Genomic DNA, 25,130 nt, shown 5'->3' on the forward strand with positions numbered 1-25,130 from the left:
AAATACTATTTTTTGGGGGGGTGGGCGTAATCGTTAAACGCCCAAGTTGTGGTCAACACTGCCTTTTCCATGTACGTCAGGAAAACAAAACTACATAATTTAGTAACACATTTTCTTATCGCTGTATTGTAATGATTTGAAATTTCGTTAGGGCGGTGGGTTCTCAAATCCTACGTTGAAGCCACGTAATGGGAATCCCGGTCTCGCCAAGCCGTCACGCTTTATTTTTCCGATAGCTACAAACGCATCACTGGGCCAGGGGCGGGTAGACGCTAATCGTGCAGTATGGCGGACGATGGAGACAGCTCGGCCGCTCCTCTCGACACAAGGGGCGGTCGGGACACGGCGGAGGAGTTCGGCGGCGGAGAGGGTCTCGGCCTCGGCGGGATGCTTCTGAACGTCGTCGCGTTGCTGGCCGTGATGGCGGCTTGCGTGGCGCTCTACCGCCGCTGGGCTAGGCGGCTCGGCGCAGATGGCACGGCCCGGGGCGACGAGGCCTCGACGCTACCCAAGATGAGGCGGCGGGACTTGACGCTGGAGCAGCTGAGCGAGTACGACGGGCTGCGGAACCCCCGCATTCTCATGGCCGTCAACATGAAGGTGTTCGACGTGACCAGCGGCAAAAAGTTCTACGGGAAAGGTGCGCCGACGCTTCATCGCTTCACACGTCTCGAAGCAGACAATCTGGCGTAAAGTGACTGTGAATTGCGCGTTTCTTGTGCGGGGGGTGGGGGGGTGCATTGAGCGGCGGATAGCAAGGTGCTAACCAGCTATACCACTTCACGCTGCGTTTGACCAAATGCGTGATTTGACGGGTTACGTGGCATGAATTGGGCGCGATGCAGCTTCGCGGTCCGCGGTCGAAACTCAAACTAGTTGGGGGAGAGTCGGTCTTGTTTTCGACGGGGGATAGCACGTTGCTAACGACTACTTAGCTACTTTGTTGACGTTTGCTCGCCCGAACTCGCTCAAATGTGCGTTCGGAATACGAGATGTGACCGGTTACGTGGCAACAATCGGTCGTAAAGTCAGTTGGTGAATCGCGGGTTATCGTCGATTCAATTTGCTCCGAGTTCGGATGTGGTGGTGGGGGCGCTTTGGTCTGTTACAGTTGGCGCCGGTTACATGCCGAGGACTTGGCGGGAGCCCCCTCGAGGGGGAGACTTGTGAGCACCCCCACGATAACAAAACACTCTTGAAACAAATATTGGCGCCTTCGCCGTTTTTTTTGCACACTCCCGAGTTGCAACGTCAACGTTAGCGACGTTAGCGCGTTAGCCGAAACCCGACTTTGGAATAATAATTATAATAATAATCATCATCATCATACATTTCATTTTAAGCGCCTTTCAAAGCTCTTAAGGACACTTTACAGTCACATACAAGCATATATACTAGAATAAATAAAATACAATAAATAAAATGCAATTATAAATAGAAACAAGAGAGAGAGCTACATTGAAAATGCAATTTCAAATAGTTGGGTTTTAATAAGAATAAGAATACATTACATTTTAAGCACCTTTCAAAGCTCTCAAGGACACTTTACAGTCACAGACAAGCATAGGTACTATAATAAATAAAATACAATCACATATAGAATATGATAAATAAAATACAATTATAAATAGAAACAAGAGAGAGAGCTACACAGCAATTGCAATTTTAAATAGGTGGGTTTTGAAGGTGGGAAGAGAATCGATGTTACAAATGTTGGGAGGAAGTGATTTCCCCACATCCTAATGAGGATAAAGCGGGATGGAAAATGGATGGATGGATGGATTATTAAAATAATGCTAATGCTAATCCCCAAGGCAGCATGTGTGTTTATTTTGAGTATAGATCGTGTTTGACAAAAAAAGATATTTTGATTAGATGTGACATTAAGTCAGGACTGCGCCATCTTTTTGAATGAGAGTGCCGATGGAAAACATGTCAGCAAATATTTATCTTCACACTTTGGGCACATCTAATCTGTATGCTGATAGCGACACACACACACACACACACACACACACACACACACACACACACACACACACACACACACACACACACACACACACACACACTTGAGTGACACGAGTCGACACTGCCGCCTCTGTGCACTCTATCAGAACGGTAAAGTCAGGGTGTCAAAGTCATTTTTTTTGCCACGCGTGGGCCACATTGTCGTCATGGTTTCCTGTCGGGGGACTGTTATGAATTTGGGGAAGCCATTAGAATGTTTCATCCCCTCCACATCTGAATGAAAGACTCAATTTCAAATCTGAAGTCCAAAATAATTACAATTTGAAATTTCGGTTCAGATTTCAGCATGCATCCTGGCACTTGACTTGATTTGCTTTCGCGGGCCGAATAAAATGAGCTGGCGAGCCAGATTTGCCCCCCGGACCTCTACTTTAAGAGCTGTGATTTAAGGGATTAGCCAGCTAGCTGAATAGAAAGAGAGGTATCTAGCTAGCTAGCTAGATCGGGATATGAGCATGGCATTTGACATGCTTGATTTGCTTTAACGGGCCGAATACAATGATATGGCTGGCCAGATTTGGCCCCCGGGCCTTGACTTGGACACCAGTGATGTAAAAAAAAAACCCCGAAAATTGGGTAAAGTCTGACGCCGACCTTTGAAATGGGGCGAACAGCGACACACCCTCTTCCAGTAGCCAGAGTGTCTTGCCACCTTTCTTAAAACAGTCCAAAGGGCTCACGGAGCTTCCACGTTTGATATCATAAATCATTTTCTTCAAAATGTAATTGCTGTGCAGAAGGAAGATTCCGATATGCACAAAAGAAAAATACCCATAAAATCAGACATCATTAACTCATTCACTGCCATGAATTGAAAAGATGACGAATTTGTTTGGGTTTTGTCTTATTTTTTTCATGCTTGGGTGCCGATCAAGCGCAGGCCATGGCCTCTGGCAATGTTTTTTTCTTTTTCACAAGGGGGCAGCATTTCCCTTTTGTCCATGTTCGCGCTTTGTTCAAGCTTCATCCGTTTTGCCGGGATTAGATGCAGAAAAAGCTTTCGACTGGACATACTTAAACAATGTACTACGGAGATTTAAATTCAATGATAACTTCATAAGAACTATATGGGGACGGAACTATACGCGAACGATATATTAATATATTTGTGAAAACCATCTACCTCTCTCCAGGAACTGTTCTCGACCATCAGGGCATACGGAGATTTCTCGGGATACAAACTAAACATCCATAAAACTCAAATATTGTCATTTAATTTTCTTCAACCTGAAATGGGACTCTGAGAGTATCAGATATATATAATATATATATCTACATTCCAAAAGACTTGGATAAATTTGTGCTTGAAAATGACTACCCCCTCCTTGCCCAAATTAAAGCAGACTTGATCAGATGGAATCTGGTTCCATTGCTTGGAATATTGCAAAGAGTGGAAGCAATCAAAATTAACGCGTTGCCCAGACTACTTTATCTATTTCAAACTTTAGCAATTGACATACCCGAGGATATATTTCAAGAGTTGGACAAAGTAATATCACGATTCATTTGGAAGGGGAAGAGAACTAGAATTCGATACAAGACTCTACAACTGATGAAAAGCAAGGGAGGCCTGATGATGAATTAGTATAAGGCAACCCAGATAAATATTTTGGTCAATATCTGTAACTCATCATTTCGGGCGAAATGGAAAGAATTCCAGATATCAAGTGATATTCCAATTATTGGAGACCCCGGATTAAGCAATGATCTTAAAAGTGTCAACCCTTGGATCAAAACTTCAATCAAGGTGTGGCATGGAATATTAAAACAAGATCAAGACAATAGCCCATATTTACTTTAAAAATGGATTGGATTTGACTCTGATTTCATACCATACAGAACGGATGCAGGCTTTCAAAAATGGGTTGGAAAAGGGATAAAGATTTACAGAGACCTCCTTGAGGAAGGAGGGACACGACAATTCCAAGACCTGAGAAACAACTACAGTAAAGTCTCTGTCATGATACTAAAAGAAATGTTAAATAATTTTATATCGATATTCAAGGGAGTCCAAAAAAATATCGATATAACCGGGACTATTGATATATCCGATCCTGCGGCATGTAAATTTTCTCCTTGCGTTCATAGAAATAGTATCGTAATAAGCAGTACTATCGATATAACCAATATCGATATAACAAGACTTTACTGTATGGACTGAATAATCACGACTTGTATAGATATCTTCAACTAAGACACTACTTAGAGAGAAACTTACATAAAGGATGGGTCCAACAAAGTGGTTTCGGTTTAATTAAGACATTTCTATTAACATATACAGTAAATGGCTTAAACAGCTTCTTCCCCCAAGCCATTAACTCTTTGAACTCTTTCAACAGTAGCCAAAATGGAACTGTATAGTGCCACTTAGCAGTTTTTTTGACAACGATACTAGTGCAGCGTGTTCTACCGGAAACAAATTCCTTGTGTGTTCTACATACTTGGCAATAAAGATGATTCTGATTCTGATTCTGAAAGTCTCGTTCTATCGATATTCTCGGGAGTCGGAAAAAATATCGCTATAACCGGACTATCGATATATCCGATCCTGCGGCATGTAAATTTTCTCCTTGCGTTCATAGAAATAGTATCGTAATAAGCAGTACTATCGATATAACCAATATCCATATAATGAGACTTTACTGTATGTCAAAACCCGGAAGAGGAATTACAGTAAAGTCTCGTTATATGGATATTGGTTATATCGATAGTACTGCTTATTACGATACTATTCCTATGAACGCAAGGAGAACATTTACATGCCGCAGAATCGGATATATCGATAGTCCGGTTATATCGATATTTTTTCCGACTCCCGAGAATATCGATATAACGAGACTTTACTGTATAGCAAATACGTACAAAGAGTTGCAGGAATGGGAAGGAGGAGAAACAACATACAGTAAAGTCTTGTTATATCGATATTCAAGGGAGTCCGAAAAAATATCGATATAACCGGGACTATCGATATATCCGACCCTGTTTGCATGTAATTTTCTCCGTGCGTGCATAGAAATAGTATCGATATAACCGGGACTATCGATATATCCGATATCGATATAACGAGACTTTACTGTATATAAAAAAAGCACAAGTGGTCGGCGGAGGGAGGCATGACAATCCAACAGGAAGCATGGGAAAGAACAATAGCACAGCAACGGAATTGTACATCTGCCCACTCTTGGAAAGAATTTGGGTGGAAGAACATCATCAGATTTTTGAGAGTTCCGGCTCAAAGGCATGCGCAAGGATTAAGTACAGTTTGCTGGAAATCCTGCGGCAACAACAAAGCTTGGCATTATCATGTTTTTTTTTTCTCCAAATACTGGAAAGAAACAAGAATGCCAGTGGGTAGGATTGTGGGAAAAGAGGTTCCTCCAACCTTCGAAGCCCTGTATCTGGCTCTGGAATCTGATTTAATTCTTAATTCTGCCCAGAAATACATATACAACATCGTGCTGTTAGCTAGCAAGAAAGCAATCACGAGGAAATGGCTAACAAAAGAACCCCCCAACAGTCAAAGACTGGATTAAGGTGGCGGGTGAAATTTAGGAACTGGAAAAGATTACTTTCATTGTCCGAGGCGAGCGAGAGAAATTTGAGAAACTATGGGATACCTGGGAAAATTTTAAGTGCTTATAAAGATATTTACGTTAACCTATGAACCCCAATCCACTCAACATCAAATGATTGCTATTATAAATACTATTATTCATTATTTTTATTTGTATTACTATTATTTGTTTCTGATTGTTTTTTTCATAATATTATTATTATTATTAATAAAATTGAACAGAATTGAAAAGTGTAATATGGAGTAGCATTGCCCAAATTTGTTGATTTTTTTTTTTTTTTTTTCTTGCTTGGGTGCCGACAAAGTGCTGGTCAGACCTCTGGCAATGTTTTTTTTCCCTTCCACGAGGGGCAGCATTTGCCTTTTGTCCATGTTAGCACTTTGTTGCAGCTTCAGCTGCTGTTAAAGCGCTATAGCAATCAATTGGTTAGCATTGTATTTTTGACAGATGCCCCGATTTCAAGCTCAGATCACTCCAGAGCCCTATGACTTAGGAATTAACTCTTTTCTGATTTAAAAAAAAACAGTGTGTAAGGTTTGCCTTTTGTCCATCTTAGCACTTTGTTACAGCTTCAGCGCTACATCAATCAATATGCATGTATTGTATGCTATTGTATTTTGTATAGCTGCCCCTATTTCAAGCTCACATAACTCCAGACCCATATAATTTAGGAATTAACGTTTTTGGTTATTAAAGAAGTGAGTCTAAAGTTTCTAATGCTGCGTTGAATGTTTATGTCGTCCTAAAAGTCAATCTCCTGCGGGTCCTGGAATTGGAGTGAAAATGACAAAAACCCTGGCACTGGAGTGGACACATTTTTTTCACATCTGGCATTAAAATCAACTTTTTTGTGGGGTCACTGAACGGCTCGGAAAAACTTAAGGTGCAAATCCCAGGCCAAAACCTTTACATTTTGTTTTTAAACCACGCTCGTCCTTTGTTTCACTTCAGCCGCGCCGTGAACGAACATGACTGTCGCGTTTGTATTGATCGTCATTGAATGCTCGTCATATTTGACGCGTCGAGTTGGCGCAAGGATTGATTGATGCACAAAAGGTGGCGTGGATTGTTCAAGGAGGTTTGTTTGCATTATTAATAATAATAATAATAATAATAATAATAATAATCCATTTCATTTCGAAGCGCCTTTCAAAACTCTCAAGGTCACTTTACAGTCACAGGATACGTTTTCTGAGGGTGAACAGCGGTAGCCACACGCGCTAGCGTTCACTCAACCCGGAAGTAACACAAATCGATAGAAAACTAGCTAGCCAATAGATAGCTAATAGCTAGCCAGCTAGATAGCTAGCCAGCCAGACAGCTATATAGCTAATAGATAGATAGATAGCTAGATAGCCAGCCAGGGAGCTAGATAGCAAATAGATCGAAAGCTAGCTAGCTAGCCAGGTGGCTAGATAGCTAATAGAAAACTAGGTAGATAGCCAGCCAGGGAGCTAGATAGCAAATAGATATCTAGCTAGTCAATAAATGATAATAATAATAATAATAATAATAATAAGGAAATTCCTAAGCGCCTTTCAAACTCTCAATGTCACTTTACAGTCACAGGATAAGTTTTCTGAGGGTGAGCAGCGGCAGCCACACACTACAGCGTTCACTTAAACCGGAAGTAACTTATTGCTAGAAAGCTAGCTAGCCAATAGATAGCTAATAGCTAGCCAACCAGTTAGATAACTATATAGATAATAGCTAGCTAACTAGATAGCCAGCCAGCTAGATAGCTATATAGCTAATAGATAACTAGCTAGATAGCTGGCCAGGGAGCTAGATAGCAAATAGACCGAAAGCTAGCCAGCTAGCCAATGGCTATTCAGATAGATAGCTAGCAAGCTAGATAGCAATGATGCTAATGAAAAAATAAGGAAAGTGAACAGCGCTGACGTGTTGTTGATGTATTGGATTTGCCTTTATTAGTCTCGTAGTGGAGAAATGTACATTTTACAGCAGCAAAGTGATGAAAGTGTTGACGTGTTGTTGACGTGTTGTTGACGTGTGTGCCGCCTCAGAGGGTCCGTACGGGATCTTCGCGGGTCGCGACGCCTCCCGCGGTTTGGCCACCTTCTGCCTGGAAAAGGGAGCCCTGAGGGACGAGTACGACGACCTCTCCGACCTCACCGCCGTCCAGATGGAGAGCGTCCGAGAGTGGGAGATGCAGTTCATGGGTAGGTAAACAAAAAACGTTTCCTGTCTCCTGCATCCAACCCGTGGCCCCCGCCCCTTCCTGTTTCAGAGAAGTACGACTACGTCGGGCGGTTGCTGAAACCCGGCGACGAGCCGTCCGAGTACACGGACGAGGAGGACATCAAGGAGCACCCCAAACACGACTGACTTCCTTCTCTCCACTTTTCACCCCCCCCAATCGATCGATCGGCACCAGTTCGAGCCTCCGCTCTCTTCCCCCTTCTGGACGGCCTTCAGGAAAACGTGTTTTGTCTTTTGACCGTCTCGCTCACATTTGTTTGTGACGGCCTGTCAATCGAGCCATCTGTCAATCAAGAAATGTCACCTCCCCCTTAGGGCGTAAGTGTGGCTGTACCAAAGGTGTCAGGCAGGGCGGCGCTCTTTCCTCTTGTTGCCCATGATGTCTCTGTAGTATTGTTGAGGGGTGGGGGGGAATTGATTGGCGTTCCAAATCAATCAATGCAGTCGTTTACAAGTCTGTAGGCCCCAAGCCACGCCCACTTTCAAACACCGAATGGTCAAAGTATTAGTCGTGCCTTATTTGCTTTGAAGTCCCCACCCCCGGACCCCCTTTCCCACTTTTGACTCCGCCCCCCCCCCCCCACAACAAAAAGAAAAAGGCACATGCTGATTAGTCCAGTTTACCGATTTGTAAATAGCTAGCGCTTAGGACTCCAGTCAGTCAGCGTTACTGCCACTTATTAGTTTTTCTTTTTTCTTCGACACAATCACCCTCCCCTCCTCAACTCCACAATTGCCCCCCCACCCCCACCTTTCCACGTGCGTGTCACATCAGGGGGGGGGGGATGTTGCAGACGGTGTAAATACTAAAACAATATCCTTCAGTTTTCTTCAAGCATGTGCAACACAAGCGTGAGTTTGGCCCCTTTGCCGCCGCGTTACGTATTTAATGTCAGTTGAGTGCGGGTGTGAAAGTTTGTGTGGGTGCGCATATGGGTGTTTGCGCGCCAGGCAGGAAGGGATTTGTTCATGCAAAATAAATGGTTTGGTTAATAATTGATTCTTTGTCTGTTGTGTCAAACCCGCCTAATAACTAATAGATAGCCAGCCAGATAGATAGCTAGCCGGCCAGTTCGCTAATAGATGGCAAATAGATAGATAGCTAATAGGACATACCTGATGTTTACCTCATCATAGATGTTCAATATTAGCTTCATAGCATTTCTGCAATGTCATCATGTAGCTAGCTCACTTTTCCTCTCTTCAAGATGGCTAAAAAGAGGGTGTTGGGGTGTTTGAAGAACTTTCGAGCACGGGGGTGGAGGGCGTTGTTACAAAGTACATAATTAATCACAAGAAACACGATTTTTTTCATTATTATTCAGTGGTGTATTACATAGCTGGTTATCTATTGGCTATTAACTAGCTAGTTTTCTATCTGAGTTACTTCCAGGTTGAGTGACCGCCGTTGCGTGTGGCTGCCGCTGCTCGCCCACAGAGGTTTTTTTCCTGTGGCTGAAAAGTGACCTTGAGAGTTTTGAAAGGCGCTTAGAAATGAAATGTATTATTATTATTGTTGTTATTGCTCTAACCACAGATCAGAAAGCAAAGCCCCCACACATCTGGATCCGTTGAATGAAGTGTAAGTGACCCATTTTACAAATGCTAACAGATGCTAATGCTAAATGCGAAACGTGATGCTACGATCGTAGCGTTGATCACGTCACGCTAGCTTGCTAACCGGATACCTCTGCACGTGATTCAATGAATCACGATCGTCTCAGAGCTGGCTTGCTTTTACCAGGTGCGTTGAAATTACCAAGAAACCTCAAACCGGCAAGATGTGGTTTTCGGGGAACAGCGGCTGTCCCCCAGCCAGTCGCAGTCTGACTTGAAACGGTGAGAAAGTTCTACGAAGTTTGACTTGATCACGAAAGTAATCGTTTGCCAAAGTTGAGTCGTCCCAATCAAGCAACAAGCCGTGAATGGATTGGACGCCATTTTAGATGCACGACTGATTTCCAAAATGCGCATTTTAGCGTTCTCAATTTCCATTTGGCTTTGTGTGACTTGATTTCGCGGATTTATTTGGATTTGTACTTTTAAGAAACCCGGCATGGACTCTTTTTGAAGTTTGAGTTGCAATATTCAACCTACCGCTAGGCGACAGGCTCGCTCAGCACGGGGGAATTTCCACGTGTTTTGTTTTTGTACTTTGAAGAGCTTCCGTTTTATTGATTTGTAGTTAATGATAAAAAGTACAAATCCGTTAAGCGTTTTTATTTTGAATGATTGCTTAATCAACAATAACGTAAGAAATAAAGAGCCTTAATTATTTTACCATAGCCGTTAAAATAATCCAAAAACAAGTTTGTATTTAAAGGCATTCAGTAACCTGACACTACTTTGCATTTCATCGTCGCAAATAGTGCTTTACAATCAAATTTACTATAGTTTTATTTTTTTTTTTCTTGTTCTTTTGTTTATGTAGTCATTAAAAAACATTGTGCTACTTCTATTCTCTTTGTCTTCTCTAATACCGTACAATAGCTATCTGGCTGGCTAGCTATTAACTATCTATTAGCTAGCAGGCTAGCTTTCTATCTGAGTTACTTCCGAGTTGAGTGAACGCTGTGAAGTGAAACTTATCCTGTGACTGTAAAGTGACCTTGAGAGTTATGAAAGGCGCTTAGAAATGAAATGGATTATTATAAACACAACTCAGGGGGGGAAATGAAACTTGGGTGTTGATTTAAGGGGCGAAGACAAAATAATAGAGTGGAGTCATTTATTTTTGAGCGACGTGAAAGAAAAATGGAGAAAAAAAAGACTTTTTTTATTCAGTACAATGACTAAACTCCAACACAACCGAGAAAAAAATAGATTCTCAACATCATATTACAGCGCCCCCTAGTGGAAAGTAATGGAACACCATCCGGTCCTGCCTTCTTAAGACTTTTTGTACTCGATTCTTTCCACCTTGACGTCGTCTCCAATCAGCTGGTATACATACGTCACCACCGTGGACGCCTGGATGTCCATCAGCACGAAGGACGGGATGATATTGCTACAAAAAGAGGCGACAACAAAAACCATCATCCCCTTTCACCCACAAGACAACCCCCCCTCCCCCGTACCTTTCTAGCGCGCTGTAGGCTCCCGTGGCGGATCCGGGATTGACGTAGAACTTGTTCTCGTTCTCAAAGGCCTCAAACTTGTGCGTGTGTCCCGAGATGAGGATATCCACGTCCAGCTGCCTCTGCAGCAGCGCCAGGCTAGCCATGTCCCCCCACGGGATCACCTGGTGGCCGTGGATCAGGCCGATCTTGAACTGGCCCACCGTCACCACCTTCTGCTCCGGGTAGTTCAAGTTCTGAAAGACAGGCGGAAAACCCGCTCGGACGGTCTGTCCGTCCGTCTTTGGGGATCTTTTCACGCCGTACCGACCTCGTCAAAGTCGCCGCGCACGATGTGGACGTCCCCGGCGAGTGTCTTCAGGTAGTCGTAGCTCTCCTTGGTGCACAGGTTCCCCGTGCAGAGGATGTGTTGGATCTTTCCGGGTACCAGAAGCTTCTTGAACTTGGCCGGCAGCGTGTTGCACCGGTGCGGAATGTGCAAGTCGCCGAGCACCAGGACCAACTGCGCAAAAATGACATGGCTCAGATGGCGTTTAGGGGTAGGGTTGAAAAAAAAACACGAGTGGACTCGGATGGCCGCCCTGAGGGACACCTAGATAGGAACACTCTGATTCTTTTGAGTGAGCGCAAAGCCGAGTGAATTGGCTGTCCAAACAACAACTTTGACGCCATTTTTTTGCGATTATAATTGCGTAATGTCAAGTAAATGAAAAAAAAACAACAAATTTGACTGCATTTTCGGTCTGTTGTGTCGAGTACTGCGGACCTTCAGACGTTGGCGTTAGCAAGCCAGGCGACAACAAGCGACATCCACTTACCCGGTGACCAGCCTGGTTGATTGGAGACACGCAAGCGGGATGGAAGAAGGCAATATGTGCGTGGATAGAATGACACAAGGAAGGAGCCATTAAAAAAAAGAAATTAATAAAATAAATTAAAAAATACACACAAAAAGGGGAAAAGTGGGGTTCCAGAAATAAAAAAGAGGGTGGGAGGTTAACTGAAATTAGAAATCAAACATGAATGGACAGATCAATACAAAGCCCAATCAATAGAATTGAAAACCAAATGTGATTCTTTATTATAATAATAATAGATTTCATTTATAAGCGCCTTTCAAAACTCACAAGGTCACTTTACAGTCACAGGATGTTTTGTGAAGGTGAGCAGCAGCAGCCACACACACCAGAGTTCATTCAACCCGGAAGTAACTCAAATAGATAAAAATCTAGCTCGCTAATAGATAGCTATAGAGCGAATAGATAGCCAGCCAGGGAGCATAGCCGTGCTCTGCCACTAAATCACACAAACGCACACCTCGTTCGTGTTTTTCAATTATCTCCTTCTTCTCAGCTTTGGTGTTCTTCCGCCAGCCGTGGTGGGTGTGTATCGCGAAAAGTAGCGTGTATTTCAAGGTTTAATTTTCATACATTTGACGTTCGTAAGATGAAAAGTTCATAAGATAAGGTGTTCGGAAGCTGAGGTCTCACTGTACATAGAATAAGGTATATTGTTTGTAGTTTTAAGGCTTATTTAGTTGAAAATTATATTTTATGGAGACCTGGGAATGGATTATTCTCACTTTAATGGTTTCCTATGGGAAATTATTTTTTGGGATACATACTTCGCCTTACACACTGTCTGGGAACCAATTAAGTGTGTAAGCCAAGATCCCACTGTAACAAATATGACAACACAAAAACACAGTCATTCATTCTTAAGCACTTAGCAAATAGATAGATAATAAGTTAATAGATAGCCAGCGAGACAGTTAGATAGCTATATAACTAATAGTTAGCCAGCTTGATAGTCAGCCAGATAGCTAGCTAGCTTCAGGTTGTTAATGGTTAGTGATCGTTGAGAAACAAATCCAGCCAAAAAGTGCAACAAAAAACAAGTCCAATCAAATCATGCTAAGGCGGTTTCATTATCTCATTCACTGCCATTCACGAATTTGTTCGGGTTTAGGATTTTCTTGCGCGGGTCAGACCTCTGGCGATGTTTTTCCCTTCCACAAGGGGGCAGCGTTTGCCTTTTGTACAGCCAGATAACTCCAGATCCATATAACTTAGGAATTCACTTTTTTTCTGATGAAAGAACAGACTAAGGTTTGTGAATGAGTACAAATATCAGACGTTTTCAATTTGACTATTCGAAGACTTCAGATGATTTGACAGAGACACACCCTACTACATCAATCAATAAATAAATAGAAAGCCCACCAAATGATTAGATTTCAATCAATCCGGATGAAGAAATTGTCAGGCCAGAGTTTACGACACAAAGCCAAATGAGCGACTCCGCGCATATTTGAAGGAAACCGTGACGTGACGTCGCGTATCACCCATGAACCGTCGAGTCTGTTAGCTGGTTAGCACGGCGAGCTAACCACTTAGCCGACAAGGGGTGAGGGGGGCGTGATGTGCCCCTCACACGATCCGTTGAGCGAAAGCCATCGCAAAAAGGGGCGCGATTGTTCAATTTAACACCTAAACGACTTGTGACAGTCTGCCTGAAAAAGTGCAGAAATTGTCATGTGACCATCGAGCCATCTCGGGCTTGATGGGGAAAAAAAAGAAGCGACATATCGTTTTGCGCCGCTTAAGTCACAACATCTCCCGCGTGCGTGCAACCAAACAACGGGCAGGGAACGGGACTCAAAAATCACAGCGCAAATCGGCCCAAAAAATATTACCACTTACCATCTTCAATTCAATTCCGCTGTTTTGCTAGTTAGTTGAAGCAGCGCGAGCGTGCGTGCGCAGCTGCGTGCAGAATACGTCAGCCAATGAGAAACGAGAACCCTAACCACGTGATGCAATTCTCTGCTGTTTGATTTGACTGTTGTTTCAAAATAAAAGCTATAACAAGTTGAAAAGTAGCATTCATAACATGAAGATGAATTCAATTCTCTTAACAATATTCTGACGGAACAGGATGTATTTATAGTAAGTTTGTTAGAAAAAAATCGACACAATTTCTTGCCTGAGCCTAATTTGCGAAAAATGTCCAAACCGGAAGTGAAATCATATGATGCATATGTAAATTCGACGTCCCCCTGGTTAAATCGTCGTACGAAGCGAGCACTAGTTCCCAGAACGTTCGAGAGGTAAAGCGGCGCTATTTGTTCATCTCGTACGATTAATTAATCCTTGCGACACAAATTCTAGGGTCTGAGATTAAATTGTGTCTAACGAACGTCCGATTGTTTTAAGAAGAAGTTTTTTGCTCACAATATTGCAGTTTAATCGGCGTGCTAATAAACGACGTCATGGCTTTTCTCCCCGTGTAGCATCTGGGCTCGGACTATTTCCGTCGCCAAAGGTATCGGTTAATTCCTGACACACTATAGGCGATATGACTTTAAAAGCTGTATATAGGCATATATATCATGATATTGGGGGTTTAGGTGATTCGTTGTAAATATGTTGGAAAATGTGTTCGACTGTGACGCCGAAAACACATGCGACACTTGCGTAAATCATTCTTCCGTATGGAGTTGACGGCGTCGCCCATCAGAACCGAGCCAAGGCCGTCGAGTTTGGCCCGTATTTTAACACCGAATTCGATTTTTGTCTTGGGATTTTTTAATTATTATTTTTAACATTTATTAATCAGTGGGAAATAACGCCTATCTCCTCCCGTCGTCTTGTCTTCCAAGGTCTCGCCACTACTGAGGACGTTTTTGGATACAGCGGCCCGCGCCGTCTTGTCAAGGCTTTTCTTCCCCCCACCCTTCGTCGACTAGTTCCCCCTTCGAGAAGCGTTTTTTTTGGCGAGAGAGGCCCCCCCTCCTCCTTCCTTATCATCCTCCTCGTCACACAGCACCCGAGAAGCTTGCTGCAATCCATACAAGACCAGCGGCAGTCATCGACCTCGTTCACTGCGCCTCTTGGGACGATCCGCGTCGTGTTTATGTCTTTATTTTGCGAAAACGGTAAGTCGCCAATGGCGTCTTTTGGCTATTTGCGAGGAAACGGTCTTGAAGGTGGAATTAACATTGCCACTGGCGCTATTTGTTTAGTGGGCGATCTCAAAATGGCGCCTCCCATTCGGTCGCGCGTTGGCTCCGTGACGCACTCTGCGCCAAGCTAGCCGCGCTTGGCTAATGTGCCAAGCTAACCCGCAGGACACACCAAATAGCTCGCGGATCATAACCAGGGTTCGGAAAATAATGGCGTCCGGGTGGAAATAGACGCTAGACGGTTGAATCGCTCGAAGGACGGTCGCTAGTTTGGCATTCGGAAAGGCTTTGGTGTTTATTGAGTTGCTAAGGTGAGTAGGTTGGCCTTGTGTCGACTCATTCCGCTGTCACCCTTTCACCCCGACGCACGTTTGCCTTTGCACAATGACGGGCCTTGACCAACATGCTTCGCTTTTGTTTCCCACCCCTCAAAGCCACTGCTGGTAAATCCCACTTTTGTTCTTTTCTTTTGGCCTAATCTGTCTGCCTGCTTGCCTGCCTGCGTGGCCTGTGCTGGGGTCACGTTGTGTGTGCGTGCACGCTTAGTGTTCGCTAATGGTCAGCACATTCTTTTCTCGTGCGTGTATTGGACGAGATGAGATGGCCTTAGTTGTCTCACATTGGAGAAATTCGTAATTCACAGCAGCAAACTTGTGAAAGGATACGGGAGAGCATTAGGGCCAAGTTGAAATATATATATTTGAGATGCATCATTCGGTCGTGTGGTGGTTTAGCAGCCTAATGCACTTGTTCGGAGAGACCACGAACACGGCCAAAAGTATTGACATTTTGTTCGTGGTTAGGCAATGTTCCTTATAAAATAAATTAATTGCGATACCTTGTGCAGAATGATGTATCTAAAACTAGGATTTTTTGGGGTTTTAAATCTGGCAAATTTGCGAGTTTGAATCTAGCAAATTTGCGAGTTTGAATCTAGCAAATTTGCGAGTTTGAATCTGGCGAATTTGGGAGTTTGACTCTCGCGAATGTGGGAGTTTGACTCTCGCGAATGTGGGAGTTTGACTCTCGCGAATGTGGGAGTTTGACTCTCGCGAATGTGGGAGTTTGACTTTTTGAGTTTGACTCTCGCTAGCAAGTTTGATTTGCGAGTTTGTCTCGCGAATGGGCGAATCTGGCGAAGTTTGACTCTCGCGAATGGGCGAGTTTGACTCTCGCGAATGGGCGAGTTTGATAGCAGATTTAAACTAAACCGTGAAAGCAATTTTAAACAGTTGGCTTTTGAGGTAGGATTTGAAAGTGGGAAGAGAGTCATTATTACGGTACGGATGTTGGGTGGGTTTCAGCCTTTATTAGCAATCTAATCTGGGGATCAAAATATGATGGTCACGTTCAGCAGAATTCTTGGTTGACACTGCCAAATTTTAATAGAGCAAGAGTTGGACAATGTCCACTGACGCACTGTGACATCCAAAATAAAGTTTCGCTATTCAGGTGCCATGACACCCCCTCCTCCCCGTATAACCCTTGTAAATAAATCTTAGTCGTGGAAGCACATGAAAAAGATCTTTTTTTTTCCGGCGTTCACTCAACCCGGAAGTAACTCAAATAGATGGAAAGCTAGCTAGCCAATAGATAGCCAGCTGATAGATAGCTAGCTAACTGGATTGATAGCCAGATAGCTATCTATTAGCTAGCTAGATAGCTAACAGACAGTCTGCTAGATAGCTAATAGATATCTAGCCAACAGATATCTGATAGCTCGCTATCTGGATAGATAGCTAATAGATAGTAACTGAGCGGTAATAAGATGTTCCCAGTTGTTTTTGCAGTCACCAATTACAGATTTTGAAAAACATAAACAACTTTTCAGCCGTTATTAGCAATCTAATCTGTGTGTCAAGATATGGACACGCTTCGCAGAATTAATCACATTGTTGTTAGTCACTGCTGATTTTTGTAATTTATTTGTGTCTTTCAGAGCTGTTGCGCAGCCGTTGGAACCTGTGTGGTGGAAACTTAGCCTTCAAGCGGGGAGCTTGCGGCCACGGCGGCACGGCGTTTTTCATGTCAGAGACCGAGCGCGCTTGCAGTCGTTTATGTCATCCCCTCTTTTCCAGACAGAAGATCCCGGAAAGTCCCCAATCACGATCCTCTTATTTCACTGCTAGTAGCGCCGCCCGCGTCCCCCAGCCAACATGTCTGTCAATGTCAATCGCGGCGTGTCGGACCAGTTCTATCGCTACAAGATGCCCCGTCTGATCGCCAAGGTACAGAGTAACCGGATGGCGTGCTGCACCGGGTCCGCACCCCCCCCCCCCCCCCTAACGTTTTTTTGTGCGCTTTTCCTCAGGTGGAAGGAAAAGGGAATGGAATCAAGACGGTCATTGTCAACATGGTGGATGTTGCAAAGGCGCTGAACAGGCCTCCGACATGTACGTCGCTTGATTCTCACCCCCAAAACACATCTTTTGATTATAATAATGATACATTTAATTTCTAAGCGCCTTTCAAAACTCTCAAGGTCACTTTACAGTCACGGGATGAATTTTTCTGTGGGGTGAGCACTGGCAGCCATACGCGCCAGCGTTCACCCAACCCGGAAGTAACTCAAATAGATAGGAAGTCTGCGAGCTAGCTAATAATAATAACAACAATAATACATTTCATCTCTAAGGCGTGTCGGACCAGTTCTATCGCTACAAGATGCCCCGTCTGATCGCCAAGGTACTCATCGATTTCATTTCTAAGCGCCTTTCAAAACTCTCAAGGTCACTTTACAATCACAGGATATGTTTATCTGTGGGGGAGCAGCGGCAGCCACAAGCGCCAGCGTTCACTCAACCCGGAAGTAACTCAAATAGATAGGAAGCCTGCGAGCTAGCTAATAGATAGCTAATAATAACAACAATAATACATTTAATTTGTAAGCGCCTTTCGAAACTCAAGGTCACTTTACAATCATAGGAGATGTTTTTCTGTGGGTGAGCAGCGGCAACCACACGCGCCAGCGTTCACTCAACCCGGAAGTAACTCAAATAGATAGGAAGCCTGCGAGCTAGCTAATAGGTAGCTCGACAGCTAATAGCTAGCTAATAGATGACTGGGTTTTTGAGTCCCAACAGCTTCCGAATTGAAGTCAAAAAAGTAGAACCAAGAAAAAAAGCAAAACGGTCCCCCAAAAAAGTTTTCCTTTTTTTGTCTTTTGGGCAGACCCAACCAAGTTTTTTGGCTGCGAACTCGGCGCTCAAACCCAGTTCGATACCAAAAATGACCGCTACATCGTCAACGGCTCGCACGAGGCTAACAAGCTGCAGGATATGCTGGACGGCTTCATCCGAAAGTTTGTGCTGTGCGCCGAGTGCGACAACCCGGAAACGGACTTGGTAAAGGATCTGACCCCCTCAAGCTCCGCCTCCTCCACCGCTGCTAAAAATGTAACACTTTGACCCCCTCCTGGCAGAACGTGAATCCCAAGAAGCAAACCATCGGCACGTCCTGCAAGGCGTGCGGCTACCGCGGCATGCTGGACACCAGGCACAAGCTCTGCACCTTCATCCTCAAAAACCCACCAGGTGAGACCATCCACTTGGAAAATCCGTCTGGCCGAACGCCTTTCAACCCCCGAATCTGCCCCCCCCCCCTCCTCCAGAGGCCACCGACACCAGCTCCACCACCGCCAAAAAGGAAAAAGAGAAGAAGAACCGAAAGAAGGATAAAGAAAACGGCTCCGGAAGCGGAGAAGCCGGAAACCAGGAGAACTTTGATGCCCCAGACGCCGTGGTGCGTTCGTTGTCCTCTGGAATGTGTGGGAGCTTGTGCCTCTCCCGCTCACGTTCATGGCGCGTTTCAGGACGGAGACGATGACGATGACTGGGGGGAGGAGACCACCGAGGAGGCTCAGAGGAGGCGAATGGAGGAGATCAGCGACCACGCCAAGAACTTGACGCTCAGCGAGGATCTGGAGAAACCGCTGGAGGAGAGAGTCAACCTCTTCTACAACTTTGTCAAAGTACGTCAGAGCCTTTTTTCATATCTTTGATTCCACAAGAACGATTGGAAAATCGCATCTTTACGTCACATGTCAAAAAAAAAAGCTAATTCTTGTTGTTAGCATGCGTCTAATTTCATCTGCTTAGTGACAAAATTCTTCATTTTACTGTCGGGAAGCCCCAAAAAATAATCACCGCCATTTTGTTTGTTTTGGTAATTCTGCCACAAGATCTCTTGCCACCATTTTGTTTGTTTTGGTAGTTCTGCTACAAAAATGTCTCTCGCCGCCATTTTGTTTGTTTTGGTAGTTCTGCCACAGCAACGTCTCTCGCCGCCGTTTTGGTAGTTCTGCTACAAAAATGTCTCTCGCCGCCATTTTGTTTGTTTTGGTAGTTCTGCCACAGCAACGTCCCTCGCCACCATTTTAGCTTCGATCTTTACGTCATGTCAGATTTTTTTTTTTTAAGAAGCTTATTCTTGTTTTCTAAAATTAAGCAGTTGTTAGCGTGCATGTAATTTCATCTGCTTTCCTGGTTAGTTACAAGAATTATTCAATTTACTATTGGGAATCCCCCCAAAAAAATTTGGATTCGGACAATTTTAAACTACCGTAATTTCCGGACTAAAAAGCGCGCCTGATTATAATAATAATATGCCATTTATAAGCGCCTTTCAAAACTCAAGGTCACTTTACGCCTAACCCAGTACATTTTTAAAGGACAAACCATTTTGTAAATACATAAAGCGCACCTGTCTAAGCAACATTTTTATAAAGACGGTACACAGAAAAGGTTTTTGAAATGTTAATAATGTAACTTAACTTTTCTTTCAAAACAGTGCCTGTTAGGCGGCAGCAACACAACATGCATTACAGTAGTAACACAGCCCGAAAAGGGCTGGTAAAAAAAACAACAAAAAAAAAACATGCCGGTACTAATGAGACAGGGCAGCAACACGTTAGCACTCGCTAACTTGTCTGGATACAAAAACATAAGGACGTTAGCAGACTTGTCGCATATAGCCAGTTTTGGTAAACTGTGTCTTGCCTGGAGTTATCTGAGCTTCCAATTAAACTTGGAGGGCCACTTTAAAGGACAACCGACACCACTTTTTTTGTTTGCTAACTGACATCGGAAAAACGTTTTATAGCATCTAAAATGCCCAAAACACTCAGGATGATATGCAAAACACCAATAAAAATGACTTAAAGTGTGCTGAAACTGCAATAAATTGAAACTGGAAGTGACCAGTTTCAGAAGGTCCCGCCCCTTTGTTCGTGGTGTCACGCCAAGTCGTCTTGCCTTGCTCGAGAATCAAAATAATGGCTTCATATTTGGAGAACATGCTTTCTTGTTACTCATCCAGTTATGAATATGATTCAAAAACTTCTGAAGAGGAAAGCATACGTGTTTGCGATCGATTAAAGAATTTATTCCGTGTCATTTTGAGGCATCAGGAGGGAAGGGAAATGTCGCACGCAAAAAAGGCAGAAGATGGCGATAAAGCTACATGGAAATGGGCTCAAAAATGTTTGTCAGCGAATATCAAATAGTTGCTCGGTGCAACACACAATGATTCACCGTCGTATTATTTATGTTTTCCTTCTAATTTCGCCATCAACACGAAGTATTGAGACCAAACAAAGTATCGCAAAATGCATTGATGTGATGAAAGGACTGCTACAGTGTGTCCTTTCTCGGTCAGGGGCGTTCCTTTCGTGACGTCAGGACTCGTCACCAACTCAAAAACAAGACTTCCTGAATTTTCAGCGCAAGTCTTAAAACGTGGAATCTTTGTAAAATACGCTCAGTAGAAGTCATTTGAAGCGATTTTACAAATTATGGACACAACTTGTCCGGAGGCGTCGGTTGTCTTTTAAATGCAGGATTCACACGCATAGTTACTAACTTGAGTCTTCCTCAGTGCATATGTTCGCTGTGTCTCACTTACCTTTAGTGCTCGAGCGCCCCATGGTGGCCGTTAGAAAAAATGCATGAATTGGCCACATCGTTGCATAAACCGTAGGGTTGAAAGCTTGTGACCAAAGTCCAGGCTTATAGGCCCGAAATTATGGTAAACACTTACCCAAATAGTCGATTTGCCAATTCCGATTGGTTGTTAGTCGTTTTACGAAATGACGACACTCAGAATCAGGTTTACTGCATTAAAAAACTCTTGGGCACCTTGTTTAGATTTGCCGTGTAAAAAAAAAAAAAAAACAGAATAGAAATACAGGTGACTTGCGACCAGCTCGACTTGCGACCACCCGTACTTCCGACCGTGACCTCCAGGGCCTTTTTTTATGTTAATTCTACGCCTGGCACTGCAACGCGCTAGCAGGCCGGCAACGTGGACGACAATTTTGGCTGGTCAGTCAGCATCTCACTCTTTTGATGGCACCTGTGGGGGGGGGGGGGGGGGGGGGGGGGGGTTGCCTGTCATTTAGCCTCTGTCTCTATTCAACATTTTGAATGGATTTTGACTTACGACCATTTCGACTTACAACCGTTTGGTCGGAACAAAACTCTGCCGTAAGTCAGATGTTACCTCTATTAAGGTACAGTCAAACTTTTTTTTTTCCGATCATAATCCGTTCCAGAAAGCTGTTCAAAAACCAATTAGCTTGAAAACCGAAACATTTCCCATTATAATCAATCTCTGCTTTCTTTTAATGAATATTGAACATTACAAACACGTCGACTCACAATGGAACACTACACGAGAATGATGTCTGATTTGAAGAGATCTCAGCTGAACACATCTGTTGTTTTTTTTTTTTAATTTAAAAAAATCTTTATTCAACTTCAAAGTTAAAAAAAAACTTCAACAATTACGAATGTGTCGGTCACAATTAGATGCGACACGAGGAAGTGATGTAAAAGGAAGTGGAGGCAAGTCCAGTGGTGCGTTCAGGTGCGCTCAGTTTATTTGAGAACTGAATTTCGGTTGTAAACCGAGGCATAAAAAAACAGAACATTTTGATCAAAAACGGATTTGGTCAAGAATTGTTTGACTGTACTACTCACAGCACATTTTTACATTAAACATAAATTTATACATGCTGATTTAATTTTAAATAAATGGGATACATGGCCTCAGCTCGGCGGGTAGAAGTTGGTGAGTCAGTAAAACAGGCGAAAAATAGTGTGCATATGTGCTTACAAGCTAGCCACCCTGAACGCTTTTGGAGGAAGGTCTCATCTGATTGCCGTGTTTGTCGCCGTGGCGCTTAGCAAAGGAAGGAGAGCGGCGCGGTGGATGCGGCCGACAAGGAGATCCTGGCGGAGGCGGAGCGTCTGGACGTGAAGGCCATGGGCCCGCTCATCCTCAGCGAGCTGCTCTTTGACGACAACATCCGCGAGCAGCTCAAAAAGTACAAGCGGCATTTCCTGCGGGTACGTCTACGCCTTGCTCGCCGTGCGTCTCTCGCCGCCATTTTGTTTGTTTTGGTAGTTCTGCCACAACATCTGCCGCCGCCATTTTGCTTCTTTTGTCACAACAATGTCTCTTGCCGCCATTTAGTTTGTTTTGGTAATTCTGCCGCCATTGTTTTTGTGTTTTTTTTTAGTTCTCCCACAACAGCGTCTCTCACCACCACTTTTTTTTTTGTAGTTCTGCCACGTCTGTCGCCGCCATTTTGTTTGTTTTGATAATTCTTCCACAACATCTCTTGCCGCCCTTTTGTTTGTTTTGGTAGTTTTGCCATAATAATGAATCTTGCCGCCATTTTGTTTGTTTTGGTAGTTCTGCCAGAAGATCTCTTGCCACCATTTTGTTTATGGTATTTCTGCCGCAACATCTTGCCACCATTTTGTTTGTTTTGGTAGTTCTGCCAGAAGATCTCTTGCCACCATTTTGTTTATGGTATTTCTGCCGCAACATCTTGCCACCATTTTGTTTGTTTTGGTAGTTCTGTCAGAAGATCTCTTGCCACCATTTAGTTTGTTTTGGTAGTTTTGCCACGTCTCTTGCCGCCATTTTGTTTGTTTTGGTAGTTCTGCCACAACAGTCACCCGCGGGCTTTTTTTTTTTTTACAGTTCTGCCACAACACCGTCTCCCGCCACCATTTTTTTATAGTTCTGCCACAACACCGTCTCCCGTCACCATTTTTTTGTAGTTCTTCCACTACGTCTGTCACCACCATTTTCTTTGTTTTTGTAGTTCTTCCACAACAGCGTCTCTCACCACCATTTTATTTATTTAGTTGTTTGTTTATTTATTTGGTGGTTCTGCCATGTTTGTCGCCGCCATTTTGTTTTGGTAGTTCTGCCACAACAATGTCTGTTGCCGCCATTTTGTTTGTTTTGGTATTTCTGCCACAACAATGTCTGTTGCCGCCATTTTGTTTGTTTTGGTATTTCTGCCACAAGATCTCTTGCCGCCATTTTTTTTTTGTTTTGGTGGTTCTGCTGCACCAATGACTATCGCCACCATTTAGTTTGTTTTGGTAGTTCTGCCACAACAATGTCCCTCGCCGCCTTTTTTTTTTTTTTTTTTTGTTCTGCCACGACAACGTCTCTCGCCGCCATTTTATTTATTTATTGGTGGTTCTGCCACGTTTGTCGCCGCCATTTTGTTTTTGTTTTGGTCGTTCTGCCACAACAATGTCTTTTGCCGCCATTTTGTTTGTTTTGATAGTTCTGCCACAACAACAAGAAGGCCCAAAAGTACCTACTGGGGGGCTTTGAATGCGTGGTGAAGTTGCACCAAGTGCAGCTGCTGCAGAAAGTTCCCATCATCCTCAAAGACTTGTACGACGCCGACCTCCTGGAGGAGGACGTCATCTTCGCCTGGGCCGAGAAGGTGACCCGCCCACCGTCTCCGTCTTTTCCGTATCGTCCCCTCAGAGCTCACCTTCGGCGGTGCGTTTCGGCTGCTCCCCCTCCGCAGGTTTCCAAGAAGTACGTCTCCAAGGAGCTGGCCAAAGAGATCCACGCCAAGGCGGCGCCCTTCATCAAGTGGCTGAAGGAGGCCGAGGAGGAGAGCGAAGGCAGCGACGACGATGGGGAGGAGGAGGATGATGAGAACGTTGAGGTAAAGCCGGCCGGCCGCTCGCCTGACCGTCGCGAAACGTAAATGCCGCCAAAGTGCCTTTAGAGTTGTAATCTTTGGACACCCCCTCCCCCCCATTGTGCCCAACAGGTGGTTTATTCCTCTTCGGCCCGAGAGCTCAAAGTGGAGACGGTGAAAGCGGAAAAGCCAGAGAAGGAAGATGAAGACATTGATATCGACGCTATCTGAGAAGCTCGGAGACAAATCTGAATGCAAATTATTCTTTCTTGTTTTGTGGCTTTTGATTTTGAAAAAATGGCTGAACTCATGCAACCTCGCCGTCCCGTCAACACCTTACTCAAAACCCTACTCACCCTCCCATCCACTTGCTTTGAGGCATGTTCACATAACCCTGCGCCCTAAGCTAACCGGCTAACCTTTTATGTCGATGCAGATTCCGCACGTTGCTGCGGCACTCGTTTTCGGGGCGGATTTTAATCAGGCTTGTTTTCTTGGAGTGGGGGGGGGGGTCATTGCGGTGCACTTTTCTTGGTCCCTCGTATTTTTCCAGTCAATAAAGAAAATGAATGTTTTGCTATCCACAAGCACTGCGTTGGCTGACTGAATATTCTGGACATCACATTTACCGACTGACAAGTGAAGACAAAAAAAAATACACTTTTTACTTAACAATTTCGAATCCTTGGTGATGAAAAGCAGGCACTTGCAATTAGCCGTGCAGTAGTTTTACCAGTAGATGATGCTGTTGCTTTGTTTTAACTACTACAATACAGCGATCCCTTGCTACATCGCGGTTTCATTGGCTCGCGGATTTTTTTCTTCACGAAAAAAACGTTCAGATTTTTAAAACAAGTCAGAATGACTCATTGGCTTTCTACATGGCTGTAGTTTGAACCCCCGTCCAGGGGGTACGCATCGATGGACGGAGTCCAACGGACCAGTCTACGGACAACTCCTGCCAGAAGAAGGTCGTCATGGGTATTTTAATGCCACTTGAAACCGTAACATTTTTAGGTACACCCCCCCCCCCCCCAAAAAAAAAATCACCTGTTGCTGAACGTAAATAATTGCTAAATATAAAGTCATTACTTTACCTGCGTATGTTTTTGTATTAGAAGCTCGCGCTGGGGGAAATCACGGGCATATTTAGAAATGTGGCGCACACAAAAATCACCTAGAAAAGTTTCTGTACATCTTTGACCTAAACATTTTTGAAAAAAAATGTATTGACCATAGATAAACGTTGAGGGAGCGCAAGAGTGAGTGGCGAGCGGCAGCCAGAAGGTCAGCCAGTT

General features: G+C 44.0%; 3 protein-coding genes across 5 annotated transcripts; 2 read left to right on the plus strand and 1 right to left on the minus strand.

The window, feature by feature from the left end:
* Positions 1-258: 258 nt before the first annotated feature.
* On the plus strand, positions 259-8,829 carry pgrmc2 (progesterone receptor membrane component 2). The gene is made up of 3 exons (XM_089004838.1): positions 259-640; positions 7,634-7,789; positions 7,858-8,829. The coding sequence occupies exons 1-3, from the start codon at positions 286-288 to the stop codon at positions 7,953-7,955; spliced, it is 609 nt and encodes a 202-aa protein (XP_088860964.1). The 5' UTR covers positions 259-285; the 3' UTR covers positions 7,956-8,829.
* Positions 8,830-10,543: 1,714 nt separating this feature from the next.
* Positions 10,544-13,742, minus strand: vps29 (VPS29 retromer complex component). 2 transcript variants are annotated; one of them, XM_089004157.1, is made up of 4 exons: positions 13,609-13,742; positions 11,217-11,408; positions 10,907-11,142; positions 10,544-10,836 (listed from the first exon to the last, which is right to left on the minus strand). In XM_089004157.1, exons 1-4 carry the CDS (start codon positions 13,609-13,611, stop codon positions 10,719-10,721), a joined length of 549 nt encoding a protein of 182 aa, XP_088860283.1. In that variant the 5' UTR covers positions 13,612-13,742; the 3' UTR covers positions 10,544-10,718. The 2 variants fall into 2 exon arrangements, with proteins under 2 accessions (XP_088860283.1, XP_088860282.1); XM_089004156.1 differs by lacking the exon at positions 13,609-13,742 and adding an exon at positions 11,725-11,829.
* Positions 13,743-13,916: 174 nt separating this feature from the next.
* eif5 (eukaryotic translation initiation factor 5) lies at positions 13,917-24,419 on the plus strand. Of its 2 annotated transcripts, XM_089004155.1 has the most exons (13): positions 14,010-14,230; positions 14,568-14,843; positions 16,810-16,897; positions 17,000-17,098; positions 17,182-17,263; positions 18,042-18,214; positions 18,292-18,403; positions 18,481-18,611; positions 18,682-18,840; positions 22,055-22,216; positions 23,461-23,625; positions 23,713-23,856; positions 23,965-24,419. In XM_089004155.1, the coding sequence occupies exons 4-13, from the start codon at positions 17,027-17,029 to the stop codon at positions 24,061-24,063; spliced, it is 1,299 nt and encodes a 432-aa protein (XP_088860281.1). In that variant the 5' UTR covers positions 14,010-14,230; positions 14,568-14,843; positions 16,810-16,897; positions 17,000-17,026; the 3' UTR covers positions 24,064-24,419. The 2 variants fall into 2 exon arrangements, with proteins under 2 accessions (XP_088860280.1, XP_088860281.1); XM_089004154.1 differs by having other exon boundaries at positions 13,917-14,015; positions 16,810-17,098.
* The last annotated feature ends 711 nt before the right edge of the window (positions 24,420-25,130 follow it).

The sequence above is a fragment of the Hippocampus bargibanti genome, linkage group LG09, assembly GCF_051943395.1.
Source record: "Hippocampus bargibanti isolate YZ-2025 linkage group LG09, ASM5194339v1, whole genome shotgun sequence".
Lineage (NCBI taxonomy): Eukaryota > Metazoa > Chordata > Actinopteri > Syngnathiformes > Syngnathidae > Hippocampus > Hippocampus bargibanti.